The 22,355-nt window shown below is 31.0% G+C and overlaps 1 protein-coding gene across 1 annotated transcript; it reads right to left on the bottom strand.

Moving 5' to 3' along the window:
- Window positions 1-6,508: 6,508 nt before the first annotated feature.
- Window positions 6,509-14,213, bottom strand: LOC132729091 (retinal homeobox protein Rx1-like). Its single transcript, XM_060714834.1, has 3 exons — window positions 13,813-14,213; window positions 8,747-9,108; window positions 6,509-7,679 (listed from the first exon to the last, which is right to left on the bottom strand). Exons 1-3 carry the CDS (start codon window positions 13,946-13,948, stop codon window positions 7,095-7,097), a joined length of 1,083 nt encoding a protein of 360 aa, XP_060570817.1. The 5' UTR covers window positions 13,949-14,213; the 3' UTR covers window positions 6,509-7,094.
- Window positions 14,214-22,355: the final 8,142 nt, after the last annotated feature.

The following is a 22,355-nucleotide window of genomic DNA, read 5'->3' as shown; positions in this document are numbered from 1 at the left end:
TTAAGCATCTGCATAAAATATTTTGAAAAAAATGTTAAAGTCGAATAAAGAATAGGAAACCAGTTCCTTAATCCTTATTCAACTCCGAATAAGGAACAAAAGAAAATACGTAAAGAAAGACAACAGTTGCAGTTATTTTGATATATCTGCATTAGAATTGCAAGAATAAATAATTTTAATCATTAAATAAAGCATCTGCATAAAATATTTTGAAACAAAAATGATTAAGTCGAATAAGGAATAGGGAACCAATTCCTTATTTCTTATTCAACTCCGAATAAGGAACAAAAGAAAATACGTAAAGAAAGACATCAGTTGCAGTTATTTTTGATAAACTTGCTTTAGAATTGCGAGGATCAATCATTAAAATCATTGCATAAAGCATCTGCATAAAATATTTTGAAAAAATGTAAGTGGAATAAGGAGGAACCAGTTGCTTATTCCTTATTCAACTCCGAATAAAGAACAAAAAAATACGTAAAGGAAGATATCAGTTGCAGTTATTTTTGAGTGACCTGCATTAGAATTACAATGATCAATCATTAAAATCATTGCATAAAGCTTCCGCATAAAAATATTTTGAAAATAAATGTTCTAGTTCATTCGACTCCGAATAAGGAACAGAAGAAAATACGTAAAGAAAGACACCAGTTGCAGTTATTTTTGATAAATTTGCATAGGAATTGCAAGGATAAATAATTATAATCATTTCATAAAGCATCAGCAATATCATTTATCTACTAGTATCATATAATTGTTGTTTTGTTGTAATGAAAAAAAATGTGAAATTGACTTTATTTATAATTTATGGGGGTTGTAGGGACGAGGGAGGGGCAGGGTACAGGGTAGTTTTAGATCACAGCGTCTTACCCAATGTGTACTTTAACAATAACAATAATAACTAGACCTATTGTTCTTGAGGTCCCTCAACGCTAAACTAATCTCCTCAGTAGTGATGTTTGTAGCCAGTTATTTTATTCATTATTTTCTTAACGCTCTACAAAGTGTAAAATGAAGACAACGGTATATCAAAATAACTTAAACCATCTATAAGGAGGTTTATACTTCAAGAAATGATAAATTTACTTACTTTCTTTTTGCATCACCACAGCTGTGGTTGGCCTGTCCGTGCTCTGCCTTGTGTCCTGTCCTGCTTTTGTTTTGGGCCCACCTGGGCTCATTGCCACTGGTTCTTGTTACTAGGTCGCGTGGGGATTGCGTTCATTGAACGCCGCCTTTCCTTGTTGATCTTGTTTATCATATTTTTAATAAATATGTTAATGCCTTTATTTTCATACACACATACAAACACTTAACATTTCACATATAAGAACAAAAAATGGAATCCTTATTTACCTAAGACTTAAGTACTTTTCCAAATATTTAGCTTGCATTGCTGTATTTCATAATAATCTTGATGACAAGTATGACCTCTGAGGTAATTCTTATCCTGGCACTTGCAATCTTTTTTCTGCCAATAGTTCGTTTTCCTAAGCTAGACCTTTGGTTATTGTTGGTCCAGTTCAATAATTTAAGTATGTAATTCAAGTGGTAATTGCACTTATTTTTTTATTTGTTAGCTTTGTTAATTTACTTATACTGAATTATTCCTGGCATTTGGCTACCATTAAAAAACAAGAATTATCTTTCAAAAAGATACTCGGCCGAAGTAATACTGGTTAACATGCAAAGTTATGTTATTATTATGAGTTTTTAATATAAAAAAATGTTAGCAATGCTTGCATAACAATGACATTATAATTATTTCTTGTAGCAAAGAAAATTGATCTTCCCATTTTGTAAACATTTAAATTAAATTATAGCATACTGATATTGATGATATCAAAGTAAGACAAATTCTATTTAAGATGTCCCTATTACTTGTTTTACGTTTGACTTTTGTAATCATTTACAAATTAACCTAAAAGTTAAAGAGCTATCCTCATTCCTGCACATCTTACTTTAGTACTATCCTTTACATTTCATTTTATAGTGGCAAAACTTTCTCTTACATTTTGTCTTAGAACTGTTAGAAAAGTAAGAACTATCCTTTACATTTTATTTTAAAACGGTTAGAACTGTCCTTTAAATTTTATTCTAAAATGGTTAGAACTCTGTCCTTAACATTTCATTTTAGAATGACCAATGACATTCACCGATTTCAGTTTGTAATTTCAAAATGATCAATGAAAATTCTCCCTATCTGTTAAGTTTACAGTAAGACAAACTGATAAAAGATAGACTTCGTCTGAAAAGGTCTTTCCTACGAGGATTCCAGGACACGTTGAATGTTATGATTGTCAATTGTGACAGTCCTGGCTATTTGTTAGTCTATATAAGTAGCCCTGACATATTTCCTTGAGTTTCTTCTCTCTTTCCCTCGGTCCGTGCAGGTCGCAGAGAAGGCACAGGACATCGCCAGATTTCGAGCTTGGCTGACTTTTTTCACCAACGACACGTTCACTGGTTTAGATCCGAGGGTTGCTGCTGTACATATAGGGTAGGTCTTGGAAACCAAACTACGCCTTCGTCGCTGGGATTTTTAAGGTTCTATCACAACTCCAGACTCAGCCTCCGATGTCCTGATTAAAACCGAGGGGAGTTGGTATACAGTTTAGGCAGGGACGACGAGGCGAGTTGGCATACAGTTTAGGCGACGAGGCGAGTTGGCATACAGTTTAGGCAGGGACGACGAGGATAGTTGGCATACAGTTGGCAGGGACGACGAGGATAGTTGGCATACAGTGTAGGCAGGGACGACGAGGAAAGTGTGCTAGGGTACTACCTCTTTTTCAAGATTGTCTTAGGTTGCTGTAGGTTCTCATTGACTTCAGTCTGTCCTAAATCCTGACAGTCGCGAAAACTGGTGTCAAGAGCATTTGTAATATTGTCACAGAACCTTCTTTTGTTTAGTCAAGAAAAACTAATCCTCTTATAGAGTAAAATAAAGAATTTGTGGAATTTTGTCATGGATTTGTTTGTTGTTTAAATCATGTTTAACCTAGCTAACATTATTGTATTTAAAATCCTTATTTAAAAGGAATAAAGATGTATTTTGGATTGCAGAATTGGAAACTAGTCACAGATTCAACGACGCTTTTGATGAATGCTTTAAATCGGGAACATGCAAGTATTTAAGTGTTCAATAGCAGAGGAAACAGTTATATTTTTTTCAGTAAAACCAATACAAAAATGTCCGTTGTTATTCTGTTATAGAGAGAGAGAGAGAAAAAAAGATATGTAAAGTTATCCATATAGTGGTCCACATTAGGACATCACTTTATGTTGTTAAATCTATTAGATAATGTGATGATGACACAAGGGAACTTAATTTCGTATGAGATTACGTAAATGTAGTTACTTATTAACGATAATGCACGGGAAATGCACGGGAAGGTTTTCTTCAACTGATAACCTCTTGACCTTAGTAAATCATTTCGTAATGACTAGTAACCTAATTAAAAATACAAACGGTAACAAAATTGTGACGAACTGAATTAAAAAAATCAACGCCTTTACAGTTTAATGGATTTTTCAATTTTTTATTTTTGACGAAACTTAAACCAATTACCAATTGTCAACAAAACAATATATAACAGAATAATGATATGTTTGTCTGCTATTGATGGAAGAAATGATATGTAAAACTATATTCCGCTTTATTTTTATACAGATTTTTTGCATAAGAGCAACAGTTTATGTAATTTATATAGATAATGTGATAACTACTCTCTAGTGTTCAACTACTTCAGTTCAACTACTTCAAAATTATTGGCTGTTCAGCAATTACAGAGTCTGCTACAAATGTTGTGAAGTTCACGTAGTACAGAATTATTGGATACTAAATTTTGATGTAATTATTCCATATTAAATTGTTACCAACCAACTTATGTAAAACAATTCAGTTGAAGTGTTTATTAACAACTTTTTTTCTGATAAAACTAGTACCATTTACCAATTGTCAACAAAACAATATAAAACAGCAAACACAAATAGAAAATGCACCACAAAATTCATGCTCTTACCAGGAATTAAAAATCTATTGCCGGATCAAAGATTGCACTTTACTTATTTCAAAGGACTTGTAATAGCAAACTTATTACAAATAAAATCCCAAATTCCTTCAAAATATGAAGTACATTTGTAATACAAGAGCACCGCACAGGCGGGACAATATACGCCCGAATGCAAATTTGTTTTAAGGAATCAAAATTTTAAAGTAATCAAAAATAATCTGTAAATTAAAGAAGACACCCATTTACTCCACTTGCCCAAAACATGATTTATTTTAAACCATAAGCGCATGATTATTTTATCAAACTTCTGTTGATATCTACATGTATATTGTACATGCCAAGTAACTATGTTTTGTAACAAGAAAACTAAAAGGCACTTATATATATGCGTAGAGATTAATTTCGGATGTTACATATGTATGTATTTGAGTTTATTTATACTCGCTACAGGTTGCCCATATGAACGAGTCCTTCAGAAAAGTATTATAGTCATTTCAGATTTTGGACAAAAGTGTATGGTACAGGTACAGAAAGATGTCCCAATTCCAGAAGCCTCTCCTGGTTCTTTAGCATGCAAAGTGTTTAAGCACTCATACAGGGGCCCTCGATTGAAAGTTTTATCAAAAATACTAATTTGGAAGTTTACTTGGCCAGCCCGGTGTGTTTGTGTGTGTGTGTGTGTGTGCGTACGTGCGAGCGTGTGAGCGTGCACACATGTCTGTATGTATGTTGTATGTATGTATGAATGTCTGTCTGTCTGTCTGTCTGTCTGTCTGTCTGTATGTATGTATGTATGTGTGTGTGTGTGTGTGTGTGTGTGTGTGTGCGTGTGTGCGTGTGTGCGTGCGTGCGTGCGTGCGTGCGTGCGTGTGTCTGTATGTCTGTATGTATGTATGTATGTATGTATGTATGTATGTATGTATGTATGTATGTATGTATGTATGTATGTATGTATGTATGTATGTATGTATGTATGTATGTATGTATGTATGTATGTATGTATGTATGTATGTATGTATGTATAAATGACTTATTGAGGGTCTATCCCCTCGTCACGCATTAGAGTACGGACCCCGGGCAAGCCACTATTTATGCCCTTTAAGGTTGCATCTGCCAAAAGTTAACATAATCAGACAAGCCACACAAACACGATCATTTAGTAATTTAATTTAATTGCAAACGTTTCGGCTATATGCCTTCATCAGTGCAAAACATAATCTATATATAAACATATTTTTTTTTTTTTTTAAAGTTAACATATTAATTTTAAATTTATTGATTCACTGAATGATACTTAATACATATTTAAGTCGATTTTTGTTATATTTACTATTTTGAGTTCTTATTACCCCCCCCCCCTCCCCCTTTGAGGGGGCTTTTAAAACTCAGCCATTCAGAAAAGCTGAAGTAGTCATGGGATAAACTTTCTGCAACTTATCATATTGGTAATTCCTTTTGATCATCTTTGTTATGGTAATATATCAGATACAGCAACTATATATCAGCCCATCAATCCAGATCAGTATTTTAATTAGAGGAAAACTGCACACAAAAAGGCTAAATTGGTGTAGCCTTCTCATAACTTACAACTGTAGGCACTCCAATCCGAACTTATCCTTAAAATATGAGCCGCGTCACGACAAAACCAACATAGTGCGTTTGCGACCAGCATGGATCCAGACCAGCCTGCGCATCCGCGCCGTCTGATCAGGATCCATGCTGTTCGCTTACAAACCCTATAACAAGTAGAGAAACTGATAGCGAACAGCATGGATCCTGATCAGACTGTGCGGATGCGGTCGCAAACCCACTATGTTGGTTTTGTCGTAACATTTTAATAAATATTTTCAAAATGCATCTATATTTCCCTTCTCATTAATTATAATCTTAACAGAAAAAATCTTAAGAAAAAAAATTCATGAAAAAACCCATAATAAAGTATTATCATTATTATTTCATTGAGTGTGACCTTGACATTGGCCCGAGGAAGCCCAAACTTTCGGATTGAACATCGTCTCAGTAATATTAGTATTTCTGTCATATAGCTTCTATCAATTTAAAAGATAAAGAAAATTAATACATTATGACTTTGATCTTGACCTTGACCTGATGAAGGTCAAACCTGTGCTCAGTACATCGTCTCATGGTAAACATTTCTGCTAAGTAGTTTAAATTTCCTTACACTGGTTGAAAAGATACAGAGCCGACACGAAACTGGTCACAGGCGGTAGGACGGACGGACAGCCAGGTGCATAACAATATACGCCATTTTTGTCGGGCGTATAAAAAGAAAAGTAAAGATTGTTATATTTTTTATCTTGGATAAATCAATTATTCAACGAAAGCCCTAATTCTATATCATAATTGAGATTTTTTCACAAAATAACAATGTCATCCAAATGCATGCTATCTACTCTTAACATTCTGCTGATCTAGATCAAGTTTATGTAGAATTATATTTTGGCTTTACTTTCATAATGCATTCTACATAAGGTAAACAATTTGTGTTGTTTAATACATATAGATAACGTGAGGACAGCTTTAGATACTCAACTATCGCAAGATTACATAAACGTAACTGTATAGCCTATAACAAATTGTTACCATGACACAACTGTTGAATTGATTTTCAATAATTTATTTCACGAAACTATAGCACCAATTTTCAACAAAACAATATATAACAAAATAAACAAATAACAAATGCACTACAAAATTCATGCTGCAATAATTAATAAATGCGAATAACTGTCACTTTGAACATTTTGATTTAGTTTCTTCAAAAAGCCTCCACAAGAAAACCAATGTACAACTTTCTTTTTTTCACAATATGAAATAAAACAATAGCAATGTACACTTGTATACGTACCATTTTACACAATTTTGTGTTCCAGGGCTCATTGTCATTAACGCAGTGAACTATCTTAATCAAACACTTTCTAAATGAGACTTAACTTGTTTAAAATTAACTCTTAAAACGAATACTAAAAATTCTGAAGTAAAAGAAGAAACACTATAAAATCGAGCCACCAAGTTGTAAAAAGTTCGTTCGTTTTATGAAAACCAAGTGTAACAACTTTATGATCTTGGGCGATTTGATGGCATGTTTTCAATTTTGATGTCGGGAGAACCTGGACTTGCTCTGTCAATTCCTGTGGAGTGTTCCTGTGCCTTTAGACGCAGCTTGTCTATGCTCGATCGCCTAAAATCTAAACCTTGTTCGGGCTCAGGGGAGTGAAATCTTCCATTGATGTGTTGGCTGAGGCTAGCGGCTGCAGCCGCATGTGCTGAGGCTACGTCGTGGATACCTGGACGCATGAAAACTCCTGGAAACCCAGCCGGAACTGGAGCTCCACCACTCATCATATAATTAGGAAATAAACCGCCAAAGTTTATTTTCCCCTGCATATATTGTGCTGCTATATTGGAAAGTGCTGACGGACCATGTGGAAGCAACATCATGGGATTCAAACCTGCAAGATGTTGTCCTCGGTTTGACCAAAATGCTTCCATAGGAGAAGAAGGAAAGGCTGGCATGTGCTGAGATCCATGAGGTAAGTCGGATAAACCCATTCCTGGTTCACCGTGGAGAAAATTAGGACTTTCTCTGCCTAAAACCTTTTCTCTTTTACGCCATTTTGCACGTCTATTTTGAAACCATACCTAAATAAGAAAAAAAAACAGTTTTTAAAAAATTCCCCAATACAATACCCGGTATAGTGTGTCTTATATAAACAATTATACTTTTAGTGTTAAATAAAAAAGGCTTAAATCAGCATATAAAAGTGCAATAATGAATAAATCAGATGTATTTAACAAAGCATCAGGTATTGATTTAAACACTGTTGTTGATCATATACTACTCGACGTGAGTTTCCAACAAAGTTTATTTCTGGGTGTAAAAAGAGAAGACAGGTTTGTGCATCATTGATTAATTTGTCACCAGTTGTCTTATTCAATTAAGTTATGGAAGATGAGCTGTGTGTATGATACTTTTGGTAATTTTTTTGTCTGAAAGAAGTTTCTATTAGAATTAGTCTTTAATGTATAAATAAACACGTTTGAAATTATTTTGTGTTCAGTGTTTCCCCAACGCTGAATTTACAGTATATATGACCACCATATATAAAAGCTGCGTGACTTTAAAGACTAATTGTTAGCACTACATTCTTTAGGTGTCTATATTAAACGAAGCCGTCATTTCACACATGTTACAGAACTCCCTACAAATAGCTTAACCAGTTTCAGCGGGTGGCCAATTACACAGATTCATGACTAGCTATTGCCGTGAATTGTCATTAAATTACGACTGCTAATTCAATAGGACTCTCAGTACAATCCTTTTATCAATTATAACAGATTACACAACAAGTTATTAAAGAACCAGTCCGTGTTAAAGTCGGGTAGAATTATGTCTGTGTAAAAACGTTAGTCTTCTCGCGGCTGAGCCATTTCAGGAAAACTTTTTCACAAATTGATAAATTATGTTGCCGTGTTATAATAATTTAGATAAATAAGCTAAAAATCTAACAACAACAACAAATGATACCATCAAGGTTTAATGTACATGTATATTCCAGCTGAGATTTGTTTTCTGACTATAACATTTACAGCCTTAACTTGTATTTAAGAAGCTTTTAAGTCAATTGTGAGCGTTTTAATTATTTGCTTGATTTGATTTAAAACATTAAGCATATGATTTTTTGTGATGTTATATCAAAGTAACGCACCTGTACTCTTGCCTCGCTCAGATCAAGTCTCAATGCAAGTTCTTCCCTTGTAAACACGTCTGGATATTGGGTCTTCTCGAAGGCTCTCTCAAGTTGATGTAACTGGAATGTTGTAAAAGTTGTACGACTCCTGCGCAACTTCCGGGGCTTTGACGAGGAGTTTCCGGTAGCGTCATCCTGGTCTGACATTGACGAATTGAAATCGCTTTGGCTATTATCCAAACAATTTGGAGATTGCTCGCTGTTTTCTGACTTCTCGGGGCTTGAGTCGAAATAATTTTCTCCATTTCTAGATATGCCAGGAGATCGCTCGGCGCCATCTGCCGAAGGACCGGGTATCGTGATACACCTCGTCTGCTCACCTTTAAAATAAAACATTTAAATTGGTTATATATAACTTAATCTTTATGTACAAAAATGTAAAAATGTGCTAATGAATTGATTTTTGAATCACAAGCTTTTTTTCGTTATTTTTATGTAAGTTAAATTGAAGTTAAATTATCTCTACCAGGGAACTTTTTTCTGTCGCGCCATGTTTAAGCACCATATATAAATACACAAAAAGTTAACTTTGATAGATCGGTTCGCGTCCGTTCCTTCAATGAGCATAATAGTATAAAAGATATGCACTCGAAAAGATTTCATACACAATTACATGTTTATTTATTATGTTTATTTTAACAATTTATAATTTCAAGCTATCTGAATGGCTTTTTAAATAATTTATGATGGTCATTATATGAAATACGTGGCCTTTTGATAATAGACAGAATACTACTAGCTTTGTTTGAGAATATTATTAGAAATCCTTTAAACTTATTTAAACTCTTGTTTGAATGATAAAAAGATAAATATTACTGTCTTTAGATAGTCTATTATATTTTCAGTACAGCGCATTAAAGGAACAGTGTCACATTATTAAGGGTATATTTATCCTATTTTCATTCTGAAATTAAACTTTAATTTATGTATTATTTAGTCGTGTGCATCATTATTTGGTTTGGAAATTGTAGCGAATTTATGCATTCAAATTGCGACGTTAGGTCTGATTTAGAAAATACAGTTTTTGTATGAATGGAATCACTATTGGTTTATGTAATAAGTTATTTATGTAATTTTCTACAGAATTTTGATTACATCGTCTACAAGAGACCAAAAGAAGTTAATAATTTTCATTAAAATAGCGTGGCTCAATATGTTCAAAGTAAACTCAATTATTAGGGCGGACCTATTTTTGTAATGAAGTAGAAAATGCGAAAAGGTACATTTTCTCGCATTTCAATGGTTTCACCATAAACTTAATTTTCACGATATCTAGATGTATTCAAATTTATGAAAGGAATTTTCAATTGTCATCATTGGCTAATTACGTTGTGGAACAAATAAATAAATAGTGAAGGAGAAAATTAGGCCGGGATTGTAGCGATATATTACGAAAAAAATCCTTATATCCTTTTTTTCAATAATAGATTGACTTGATAGTTTGGAATAAACGATAAATCAGGCAATAAATAACGCGCCATTTGACCTTTATAGTGCCGATAAAGTTAAATCTTGACAGCAATAATAATATTATTTAAAAAAAAGAATGAACTGCTATCGAAGGGGCAATATATTGTGATAATATCTTTAAGCTGTAGGTTCTATAACTTGGTGGTTAAGTTATTTACATGTGTTTGTACAATATATGATTTGAAATTGCTATGATGTTATATAACATATAAATATTATATATGTTATGTTATAATATGCTTACGAATCATAGTTTCATAATTTAACCATCTTTTACTCATACTGTTAAATTATACTGTACTTAAATATATAAATATATATTTATTTATTTTTCATTTGTTTATTTCTCTTATTTCATATATGTTTACTTGTTTGTGTTTATTTCTTTTATTTCATATAAAACATAACATAATGAAGTATTATTTTGCAAAACTGACCTGAGACTGATTAGTTTTTCAGTTTTTTTTTATTAGTTTTTTTCCGCTAGTTTCCGTAATATATTACGGAATATATCCACTTTGGATTAAAATGACAGTATAGTTACGGTCAAGTGGTAAATACGACAGAATTGTAATAGAACTAGATCTAATAACTTTTTGGAAAAAAAATTAATTGAGCATATTTAAAGTGATGTACTTTTTATAAGTCAGAAGAGTTACATTATCAATATATAAAAAGATAAAATAAAATAATCATGTATAAGCAAGCAGATAATATTTTATAATATAAAGATATAAATTTGTTAATCTAATGGTAACACTAATATAAAAGGTAAAGAAATATATGTTTGAAGGTGACAACTGGAATCTTCAGGATTTATTTATATAAAATGTCTAAGGACTGAAAATTTAATGTTACCACTAACAGAATTCTAGTTTTGCTATATGATCGAGCAACTGGTGAAAATAGCGGAAAAGATCCTGTCGAGATTTGTTAAGATGAAATATATTTATCTATACGTATAACGACTTAACTTTTGCATTATAAATATTTCGTGTATAACGCTTCATTAAAACTTGGCAAATATAACTTTGTTACAATAAAGAGAAATTAGTTACTATTTATAACTAGATACTTGATATATAATAATTATTGTAATCCTGACAGAAAAGTACACATCAATTAACGTTTGTTCTAAATATAAAAATGGAATCATCATCTATCACGACTGCGTTTTCATACGTTAACACCGTGGCTTTTCGCATCTTAAATGGCATTTTGTTAAACAGATGAACTTTACGCAACTGTTTTCAATTCAGACTGAAAAAATGTAGTATTTTTTATATTATTATTTGACATTCGTTTATGGAAGTTGCATCATTTTCCCTTGGTATAAATTCGATCACAAGTGACGAGCACTTGTTGGTGTTGTAATTAGATTATAATATATCACGTTTTTCTCTGATTCATTTACCATTTATAATTGAAATTAGTGTTTGCATTTTTTGTCCAGAAGAACGGCAGTATTTCAAATGAAACACAACACAATTACTTTAGTAAATCGTATAAATTTGATAAGTCTAGTTATATAAAAATAATTTCAAACACTAAATTGGTTAGTGCTTTTAGTAAGCATTTACTACATTAAATTGGTGGAATGACTGCGCCGTTCTTGACTAATTTAATTGTGTAAATACTTACACCTATACTTAATTTACATCAAAGTTTTCTATCAAAATTAACTTATCTTGACAATAATATCCCGTAATAAAAAGAGAATAAACTATATGATTAAAGAACAAAACAGAATTTTTATTAACGTATATATACAATACATGTCTACCGTCCAGAGTGATTCTTTCATTAAAATTACACCCTTTAACATTACACTCGGGAATACGACTCAAGGTTACAATCGAAAATAACTTCATAGTCAATATAGTGTTCATTTCTATATTGTTTATCAACATTTATTTATTTTTATTTATAATTACATCATTCAGTTGTCAAAAAAAGACTTACAGCACTGTTTCAGAAAAGCACTAACGTTAATAAACATTCTGTTAATAAGATTATAACTATATTGCTAAAATTTACAGTAAATATTTGAATCAATAAGTTTAAAAAGAGTTCATTAACTACAGTATTAAAAAAGCTACAAAATCAGCGAATAAGGCAACCATCTTTTATTCTTTTTCCCCTTTAAAAAATAAATTAAAAAAATAGCGTCTTTTCTCCTAATTGACTGTATAACTTTAAACAATTTTTTTACTAATTGATCTCCTTCCTATTCTGTGCTTTATAAATTATATTCATATTTCTTCTTCTACAAATAATACACACATACACGCGTGGTAGTACTTCAAAATCTGTGGTGTCAAAAGACAAATACGTCCAAATATTAAAAAATACATGTATGCATACACTAAATGATATAGTTCTTTAATGAGAATCATTTTATTTTACCAATTTAGTTATAAAGTTATGAAATGCTTAATTTAGAAAAGTGTCAGTGATACAAGAATTAGTTTAAAGTAATTATTTGTACATGATACAAACCTCTTTATTAAGGTATGTAATCAAATATTTGATGAAATTCTTAATTACAGACAAGACTGAAATACAAGGTTTTTTACAATATGTGTTGAAGGACATGCCATTTGCCATTGCATCCATTATTTTATATTCATTTTGACGCACAATTATATTTCAAATTGCCAGTGTGTCTTCTAAGCCCATTTGCTGTATAAATATTACTTCTTTTCTTATATGAGCTCATATTGTCATAATTTGGAAAAGACATGCCCCAGTACTGGTATATAGTTTCTATTATATTTTTTGTGAAAATCTTATATTCATCTATAAAATATTTAAGTTAATTATTACCACTTTCCCTACAAGAAACTTAAAATACTGATACCGCTTAAGGACTTGATATAAGTTCCGTGTACATGTCATTACAAAATATAACCTATTGTAACCAGTACTTCTTCATTAAATGTGCTGTATTACACTCTCAATAGTTTATTTCATTTATTGATATGCGTTTACCATTTTTCATATTCACGCATCTATATATTTGTTGTATATGAAGATGAGCTGTATATGCTTAATTCAAAAAAAATTATATGTTCTGTTAAAATAATTAAATAAATAAATAAAGATTATGTTCTCTTCTATTTACGTTGTATAGTATGTCATTTAAATTTCAAAAATGTATATGTATACATTGTATAGTATACCATTTAAATTTCATTACTAATATGCAAAATATTTGCAAATATTAGTTATAATTTCATTTCTTGTCGTTACTTAATTTGTAGCTTTATATTTCGTCAGTTTTTTTTTACAAATATATAATTTTAAAATATTATGTTTGATTATAGTATATGAATTGTATATCTCAAAATACAAAGGAATCTATCTAAACATTTGAAGAATTCTAACCTTTTCATAAACTATCTATTTTTTTCTGTCATTTTTAACTAAATTCAGTTATCTACAGTTCCTTTAGTTAGTTTTATATTTTCAAATATTATCTACAAGTAAGAAACCAAAAGCTGTTTCCTAACTTTTAAGATTTATGATAAATTATCTTTATATGTAATACTTACATGTAACCATTGCCGGCAAATCCGTGGTCACTTTTCTTTCTGTCCGTCCGAGGATGCTGTCGATGCTGTATTTTACAGAAGAAGCCAAAGGTTTCGGTGTTTGCATTTTGTCAGTAAAATTCTCTGAATTTTCCATGTCCGTGTTTTTCTTCTTATAAATAAATATATCGAAATATATGTAAATATACCGATATATTGCAGCAACCAAAAGTTGTATATTTAATTCCAAATTCAATGTAAAATAATAATAATAATCTTTTAAGAGTAAGACATTTTAAGATGATGTGTCGATGTTATCACTGCTAAATTCCATTTACTAATTCTGTCAGTTCTGTAAACCTTTTAAGGTAATTATAGCACTAATTTGCCACAAATTGAGTCTATTCAACGCACGAAAACACTTGAGAATAAAAGCTGGACTCTCATTGGTTATTTCTATTGTTCATTCGTTATTCGCCTTTTGAATGGACAAAATATTTATTAACTGCGGGACATTGATCTGCTATTGATATCCGGTAATCCTTTTTCACAGGAGGCGGGGCCTAGCCTCTTAGCGACCAAATTAGCGCTGCATTATTAGAATAGATGTCTTCTTTTTCTATCCGTTTAGATATTGAATAGGTGATTTCTACAGTTTATTAATTTATAATGAGAGGCCAAAACTCGTCCTCATTATTTGTAGCACGGTAAATTGTCATATAATTCGCATGAACAAATCCTAATAAAGATTATTCGACCCCCTGTAAACTTTTCATCGCTTCATTTACAATCGTATTATCCTTCGACGTTCAAATACTAGCAGGAATCTGCAGATTAACTATTTCGTTCTTCTATTATCTCAAGTGGGCAATTTTTTGGTGACAAATTCTGTCATCAAAGCCTTTTTGATAACCAGTAAATTTAACAATTGAAATGTAATATAGCGCGTGTGTAGGGTTGTTTCTGACATGGCCACTCGCTTTTATTCAGAGAAAATTATCTTCCGCAAATAAGGGCCATTGTCTGCTAGATTGGCCGGTGCCAGCTTCGAGCAAAAATGAATAAATGACTCGTGAACAACCGTCTAAATTTGATAAAGAAAAGTCGATAGGTGATGATACAAACTATGAAAATGGCTAAAGCAGCGAGAATTTCATAAGTGTGTTACATAGAAGGTGCTAACAATTAATTGATATTTTATTTCAACAAGGTCGAACAAAGGCACTTTTCTTAACCAGCGTGTGCCAATGTAATCATAATTCGATTTAAGCGATTTTTTGAAGAGCAAAACATACCCGATTTGTTTGCCAAACTTTACAAGTTTGTCCGTTCTTATCTACTGATTATTAAATGACACTAAGCTGGAAAACCGTCGGCCACATTTGGCTAAAATGTAAGTAAATAACCGCATCAATTATATACCTTCTTAAAAGAATATCCCTTTAACAGGAGGTAAGAAAACTGAAACCTTTACCGCGGGTGTCAAGGCCTCGAGTGTTTGCCAACAAAATTAACTAAGTACTGAAAGTGTAGTAACTTTAATCATTTACCATATTGATTAAATAGACTTTATATACTATGGTTAGTAATGCATTATTTTCAAGTGCTCTTGAAAACGGATTTTTAAATAAATAAAAATTAGTATCATTTAACTTTTTACAAGCAAGTGTACATTCTGACGGCAGAAAAATTAGGACAAGGGTTTGTAATGTAAACAAATTTAGGATATGACAAGTAAAGAAGACCTCATTATGCAGATGTTTAACAAGTTTATAGAAAGATTTAAATAAACATACCATAAATAAAGAAATGTATATTTTTCTAATGATTGCGCATATTCTGTTGTACTGAAATATCAGTTATGGGCGTTATACCTCACACAATCGAATGTTAGTTAAAGGAATATTTATTTTAAATAATAATAATAATAATAATAAATAATAATAATAATAATAATAATAAATAATAATATAATAATAATAATAATAATAATAATAATAATATGATAAATCACCACACCACAGGAACTGCTGCAGCAACAACACAATTCTTATTTGTAAATGATAAATAAATAAATGAATGAATAAATAAATAAATAAATAATATAATAAATAAATAAATAAATAAATAAATAAATAAATGATGGATGATGATGAAATGATAATAATATATAATGATGATGATGATGGAATGATGGATGAGATGAATGATAATGATAAACGATGATGATGAATGATGATGATAATGATGGTCAAAAAGTATCTCATCCACATACTTTGAACGGCTTAGTGTCATATACATGAACATGACTGTATTTGATATTGAAATTACCCAAACTTAAAACTGTCCTTTACGAATTACATGATCGGGAGAAAGTTTTGTATAAAGAAGTGAAGCATTCTAATGATTCTGAAATAAACTACAGACTGTACTTTCATATTTCTACGAGTACAGTCATCAAATTCGTTGTTTAAACAATAAAACAGAAGCGAAATTTATCTTTTCACATTCATATGTTCTGTGACAAAAGGGCAATTGAAAAAAAAACTACGCAACTTAAACACCTGCTCAAAACAAGTAAAAAGGTAATAAACTGTTAATTCTGTATTATCTTTACGTTAACACGTCAAAAAGTGAATGAAGTTACATACTTGAAAACAACCTGGTCTGTCCTCCATTTTCGCTCGTTTTTCCCGCTAGGACTGATCAGTGCCAAGTGATTTTAAGTGAGTTTGAATTTGAACATTTTTGGAATTAACTCTAAAAATATGTCGTCAACTTAAGATAAATAGTTGATAGAAAAGCTAAACAACATATACTTAATGATTTAGTTATTACTTTATATTGAGAATATTATACATGTGTATAATACAATAATTTCTACAAGATAAAAGATATATGTCTCTGTCACGTGCGGCACGGTCATTGCATTCTCCAAAGACTGTGTGAGTTGGCTGATCAGCTGAACAGTTTCGTATAAAAACATGATATCTCTGAAAAAATCAATAAAAATGGATGAAAAATAAAAAACATCCCTTTATGCGAAATAAGGGCTAAAAAGCATAATTCATTGAACTTCTTACTAAATACATAAATTAATTTTAAGGGCCATAATTCCAAAATTTAAACACTTTCGATGTTTTAACGTACATTTTTATAGTTTCTTAGAAAAAATAACTAAATCTTTTATTTTTTTTGGCAATAGTACAAATATTATAAATTTTAGATTTTTGTATTACCTTAAAAACTATTTTTGTCTGGAAGAACACAAGTTAACATAATACTTTTTTAATAGAATCTAACATGTCTAAAAAAATTTAATTTTTACAAGTATTGATAGCGGAGGTTTGCAACTTGTAGGGCTATAGTGAACTTCTTAGGATTGCAACTGGTAAATATGAAATACATAATACGGACATTATATTTTGTTTGCTAGTAAAACTTTGTCACTTAAATTTTGTACTTTTGTATCTATACAATTCATTTATGTTATAATTGTAATGTCTGTTGTTACAAATGTAACTTTGATGAAATAAAAGAGCATAGTATTGGTAATTCTACTGTACTGTACTGTACTGTACTGTACTGTACTGTACTGTACTGTACTGTACTGTACTGTACTGTACTGTACTGTACTGTACTGTACTGTACGGTACGGTACGGTACTGGAATTGGTATTTGTCTGGAATTGGTATTGGTATTGCATTGCATTGTTGCATCACATCGTACCGTATTGAGTATTTATCACTCGCCAGTTGTACGATAACTATTCTAATCTTATGACAATTATTGTTGTTATTGTTATTATCATATATTGTTGGTGTAAAATGTTCATAACATTTTGTTACATATGATATTTAAATGATTTCACAAGTGCGTCATTTTAATGCGACACTGTATGACTATGCTGAGACATTTATCAATTTGTATTTTTTTTTGTTCGGAATAAGATATGTTCTGATCTAAGTTTTCTACATGTATAATATAGTAGATTGAATTGTTGTCTGTGCATTAGAAAATGATTGGAACAAAATGCTTTTGTGATGAAGTAAGAGTATTCCAATTATATTTTGCATCGCATACATATATATGACTTACACATGTTGATATGAAACATGTAATTTGACTTCAACTGTCTATGCTTGTCAAAATCTAACAAATCCCTAAACTACGTTGATAATTTTATCGGATCGGCGAGTTTATATATAAATCTAATAAATAGATATTGGCTAATAAACAGTCAATCATGATTTATAATAAGATTTCATTAATTTATGAAAAGTGTCATAATTAAAGTCAATACGTATCCTTAATAGTCAACGAACTAGATTAAACCAAACAACTAGATAAGTGTCAACGTTTCCTAATCTCATTGTATCTCGCAGTGCACGAGATTATCATAATCCCGCGATAATCCGAACACCTCCCAATTCTTACACATTGTAGGATAATATTTTTCAGATATGGATAATATTTCGACTTAAATTTTGTTATCTATTTTAATGTGACAGCATATTGCGCCTACTTTTAATTCGTGGTCATTATTCTTTTTGTTCAGACATTGATTGTGATATCAGTTGTGTAAATTATAACTATACAGCTGTCACTATTTTAGCTAATTGAATGTAATTCATGGGTGGCGGAAAACAGAGAATAACGTCCATTTGTTAGTTAGCAACCCCTTACTGCTGATACAATTATTTAGCAGTCAATATCATAAAAAACCTCGAGTCAATACATGTTGTTTTTATCGCAATGCAAATAACCAAATATCTCCAGCGGTTTGTTAACAGATAGATACATTTTGTTTGTACACATCCTCGTTTTAGATGCATATAAACACGTTATTTATATATATATATGCATAGATATGTATTCATGTATCTATGTTAATTACAACAAACTAATTGTCTATGCGATAAAATAAATCAATTATTATCTTTAATACTGCATGTCTACATGGTCGTGTCGTTTTTTCATTGTCGTTTATAGTAAAATTTTCAAAGTTTATGTCATGCAAATCCATTTGGCTTAAAAGGGAAACATGTAAAACATTTAATGACGAACAGTTTGTACATTCAAAAATATTCTTTTTATGGAAATCATTTTCACAATCAAAGTTTATTACTGCGGAAAATGTTTTATTTCTACATATTTAAAAATTACCAGATCTAGCAAGTGGAATACACCGATTTTCGTGCTTAACAAATATGTATCTAAAAAGAATAAAATGGACGTTTGTAATTAATACAAAGTACTAGTAACGAATAATGTCTTTAGCACAATCTATATAACTGACTTATTGCCTATTATACCATTAGCTTCACAGGTTATTACCTGTTATACCATTAACTGCACAGATTATTACCTATTTTACCATTAGCATCACAGATCATTACCTATTTTACCATTAGCATCACAGATCATTACCTATTTTACCATTAGCATCACAGATTATTGCCTATTTTACCATTAGCTTCACAGGTTATTACCTGTTATACCATTAACTGCACAGATTATTACCTATTTTACTATTAGCATCACAGATCATTACCTATTTTACCATTAGCATCACAGATCATTACCTATTTTACCATTAGCATCACAGATTATTGCCTATTTTACCATTAGCTTCACAGGTTATTACCTGTTATACCATTACCTGCACAGATTATTACCTATTTTACCATTAGCATCACAGATCATTACCTATTTTACCATTAGCATCACAGATCATTACCTATTTTACCATTAGCATCACAGATCATTACCTATTTTACCATTAGCATCACATATCATTACCTATTTTACCAATAGCATCACAGATCAATACCTATTTCACCATTAGCATTACAGATCAATACCTATTTCACCATTAGCATTACAGATCATTACCTTTTTACCATTCGCATCACAGATCATTACCTATTTTACCATAAGCATCACATATTATTACCTATTATACCGTTGACCTGACAGATTATTATCTATTATACCATTAACCGCAAAAATTGATTACACATTTTGTCACTAGCCCCACAGATTGATTACCTTTCAATAGCGTCGCAGGTTAATAATATGTTTTTTTCTCTGGTTTTGCAGATTCTTTTTAAAAAATTGTTTAGCATTGTAATATCACAATGAAATTTAGAAGGTTGCATTTGTGAGGGAGTCTTGTTGACTTTATTTATTTATTTATTTATTTATTTATTTATTTATTTATTTATTTATTTATTTATTTATTTATTTATTTATTTATTTATTTATTTATTTATTCAATACATTTATCCATTAACGGATATGTAGAGGTAATGGGCGTAAAGATTTTTTCAACATAGTATATTAAGATTGTCTCTATATTCTCAACTAATTATTGGTATCAATGAAACAAAAGCACGACTGTTTAATTTAAATGTTTCTAACGCAGGAAGACTTGACACGCGTCAACCCCTAGAAAAAAGATTTCGATGTGTACACATTCTCTGGTTGCTGCCCTTAGCTAATCTACAAAATACTCTTCACAACAGAAGGCGGGAAATTCACTTGATAAGCACGCGCTAATGGCGGAATGATAAAGACTGCATTGCTAAATTTTCCAAGTATTGGCAAATATTAAATCAATCTGAGCTTCGTTAAAAGCAATTAAAAGACTATCTTGCTATAGGACAGGATTACGGATAAATGCGTTTCAATAAATTTGTAAACAACATTATCTAGAGTAGTCATAATAACTACTGGATTATGTCGATAAGTGTACCTAACAGTGAATCAGGATTCTGTCACTTTAAGTGATAATTATTTGATTTACATCATTAGATTTGATATCAGAAATTATTCATAAAGCAAAACCATGACGAGTATTTTTTTCGCTGTGTTCATATTTTTTAAAATTTTCTTACGTTTATAAATGTTTTTATGGAAGATCACATTTGCTTTCTATATCCATGATTTATTCTAGTATTTTATACTACTAGTATTTTACTGCGACATACGGCACGGCATGGCACAGCAAAGCACAGCACAGCACAGCACATCACAGCACATCACAGCACATCACAGCACAGCACAGCACAGCACAGAACAGCACAGCACGGCACGGCACGGCACGGCACGGCACGGCACGGCACGGCACAGTATAGTACAAAATTTTAAAGTACAGTACAGCACAGCATAGTGCAGTGCAGAGCTGCAAGGACATTACATGACAGGACTGGACAGGACAGTACACTACAGATTTTACAGTACAGTTTAGTATAGCACAGCACATTACAGCACAGCACAGTTTATCAGCTTAAAACATTGACAATTATATTGCATTATAATGTAACTTGTAACACTTTCATAAATCACATTCACAAATGAAGTTTGTTGTTAATGTTTTATTAATACAATATTTATACGTCATTGACTTGCCTGTACACAACTGTAAGCAGGTTAGTAAAAAAAGCAACATCGTTTTGTAACGTTCATTGATTTTGAATTTCGTTTGTTTAAACCGCTTGTACATGTACTATATGCGTGCTTGTTTAAAAGTCAGACATGCCTTTATATGGACAAGAGGTTATAAGATATTGAATGCATATCTTATTGTTTGACAAAGATTATTTCAAAAATAGTATTATATGTACCTTCTTTTGTTAAGCTTTCCCCCTTTTATATATTGATTTGAATTTTATTATAACTCTAACAAGTGTCATTTTGTAATTTCATCTCTTTTTGAGTTATAAATTCAGTTTTAGTGTAAACAATGTTTTTATTTGTAATCTTTCATTTACATGATAAATTACATAAACGAAATTTTTAATATTGATTGAATAATAAGCTTAAAAAGCTCTTTAAAAATCTCTCTCCGTAATCAGTATTTCACAAGATATATATATAAATGGTAACAAAATATGCAATAAAATAAACTAAAATATACAGAACATATCATTTTCAGTTTGTCTCTAGAATAAGCTTGAAACTATTAAATGGATCGATCGGAAACTAGCAAGTACGGGACCTTTTTGAATTCGTACGTTTTATACTTAAAAACCCTGCCTTACTTCACAAAGGGTAGCTTTTTTATTTAAAAATTCAGTTGGAGTATTGAAAGACTTAATAATATGATAGTATCTGGTTACAATTTTAATTATCTCCTTTCCTTGGTTAAACTATTCAATGGAGTTTTACCAGAGAATTGCTTGGAAATTAATGCATGAATTCACTTGAGTTTGTTGGAACTGTGATATAAATTGATGATTAATCGAACAAATCCAATTGCTTTAGAATGATTTTTGTTGATTGACAGTCGTAAGAATATCATAATTAGTAACAGCGAAAAAAAAAACAAAAACAAAAAACAAAACACAACAAAAACAACAACAAAAAAAAACAACAACAACAAAAACCAACAAAACAATAACAACAACAAAAGCAGCATTATTATGAGATGGAAAAAAGAGAGTATAGCATATAATCAAAAGAAGCCTGTGTATTGACTTAAGAAACCGACTAAGTCTTAATCATTGAATAGAAGCACGCCAGGTAATCATAAAAATTGATTAAAGGTATTAATACACGTG

Source organism: Ruditapes philippinarum, unplaced genomic scaffold (assembly GCF_026571515.1).
Source record: "Ruditapes philippinarum isolate M1 unplaced genomic scaffold, ASM2657151v2 ctg1837_1_1_1_1, whole genome shotgun sequence".
NCBI lineage: Eukaryota > Metazoa > Mollusca > Bivalvia > Venerida > Veneridae > Ruditapes > Ruditapes philippinarum.
Note: the sequence above shows the minus strand (reverse complement) of the source record. Positions and strands in the feature narration are given on the sequence as shown.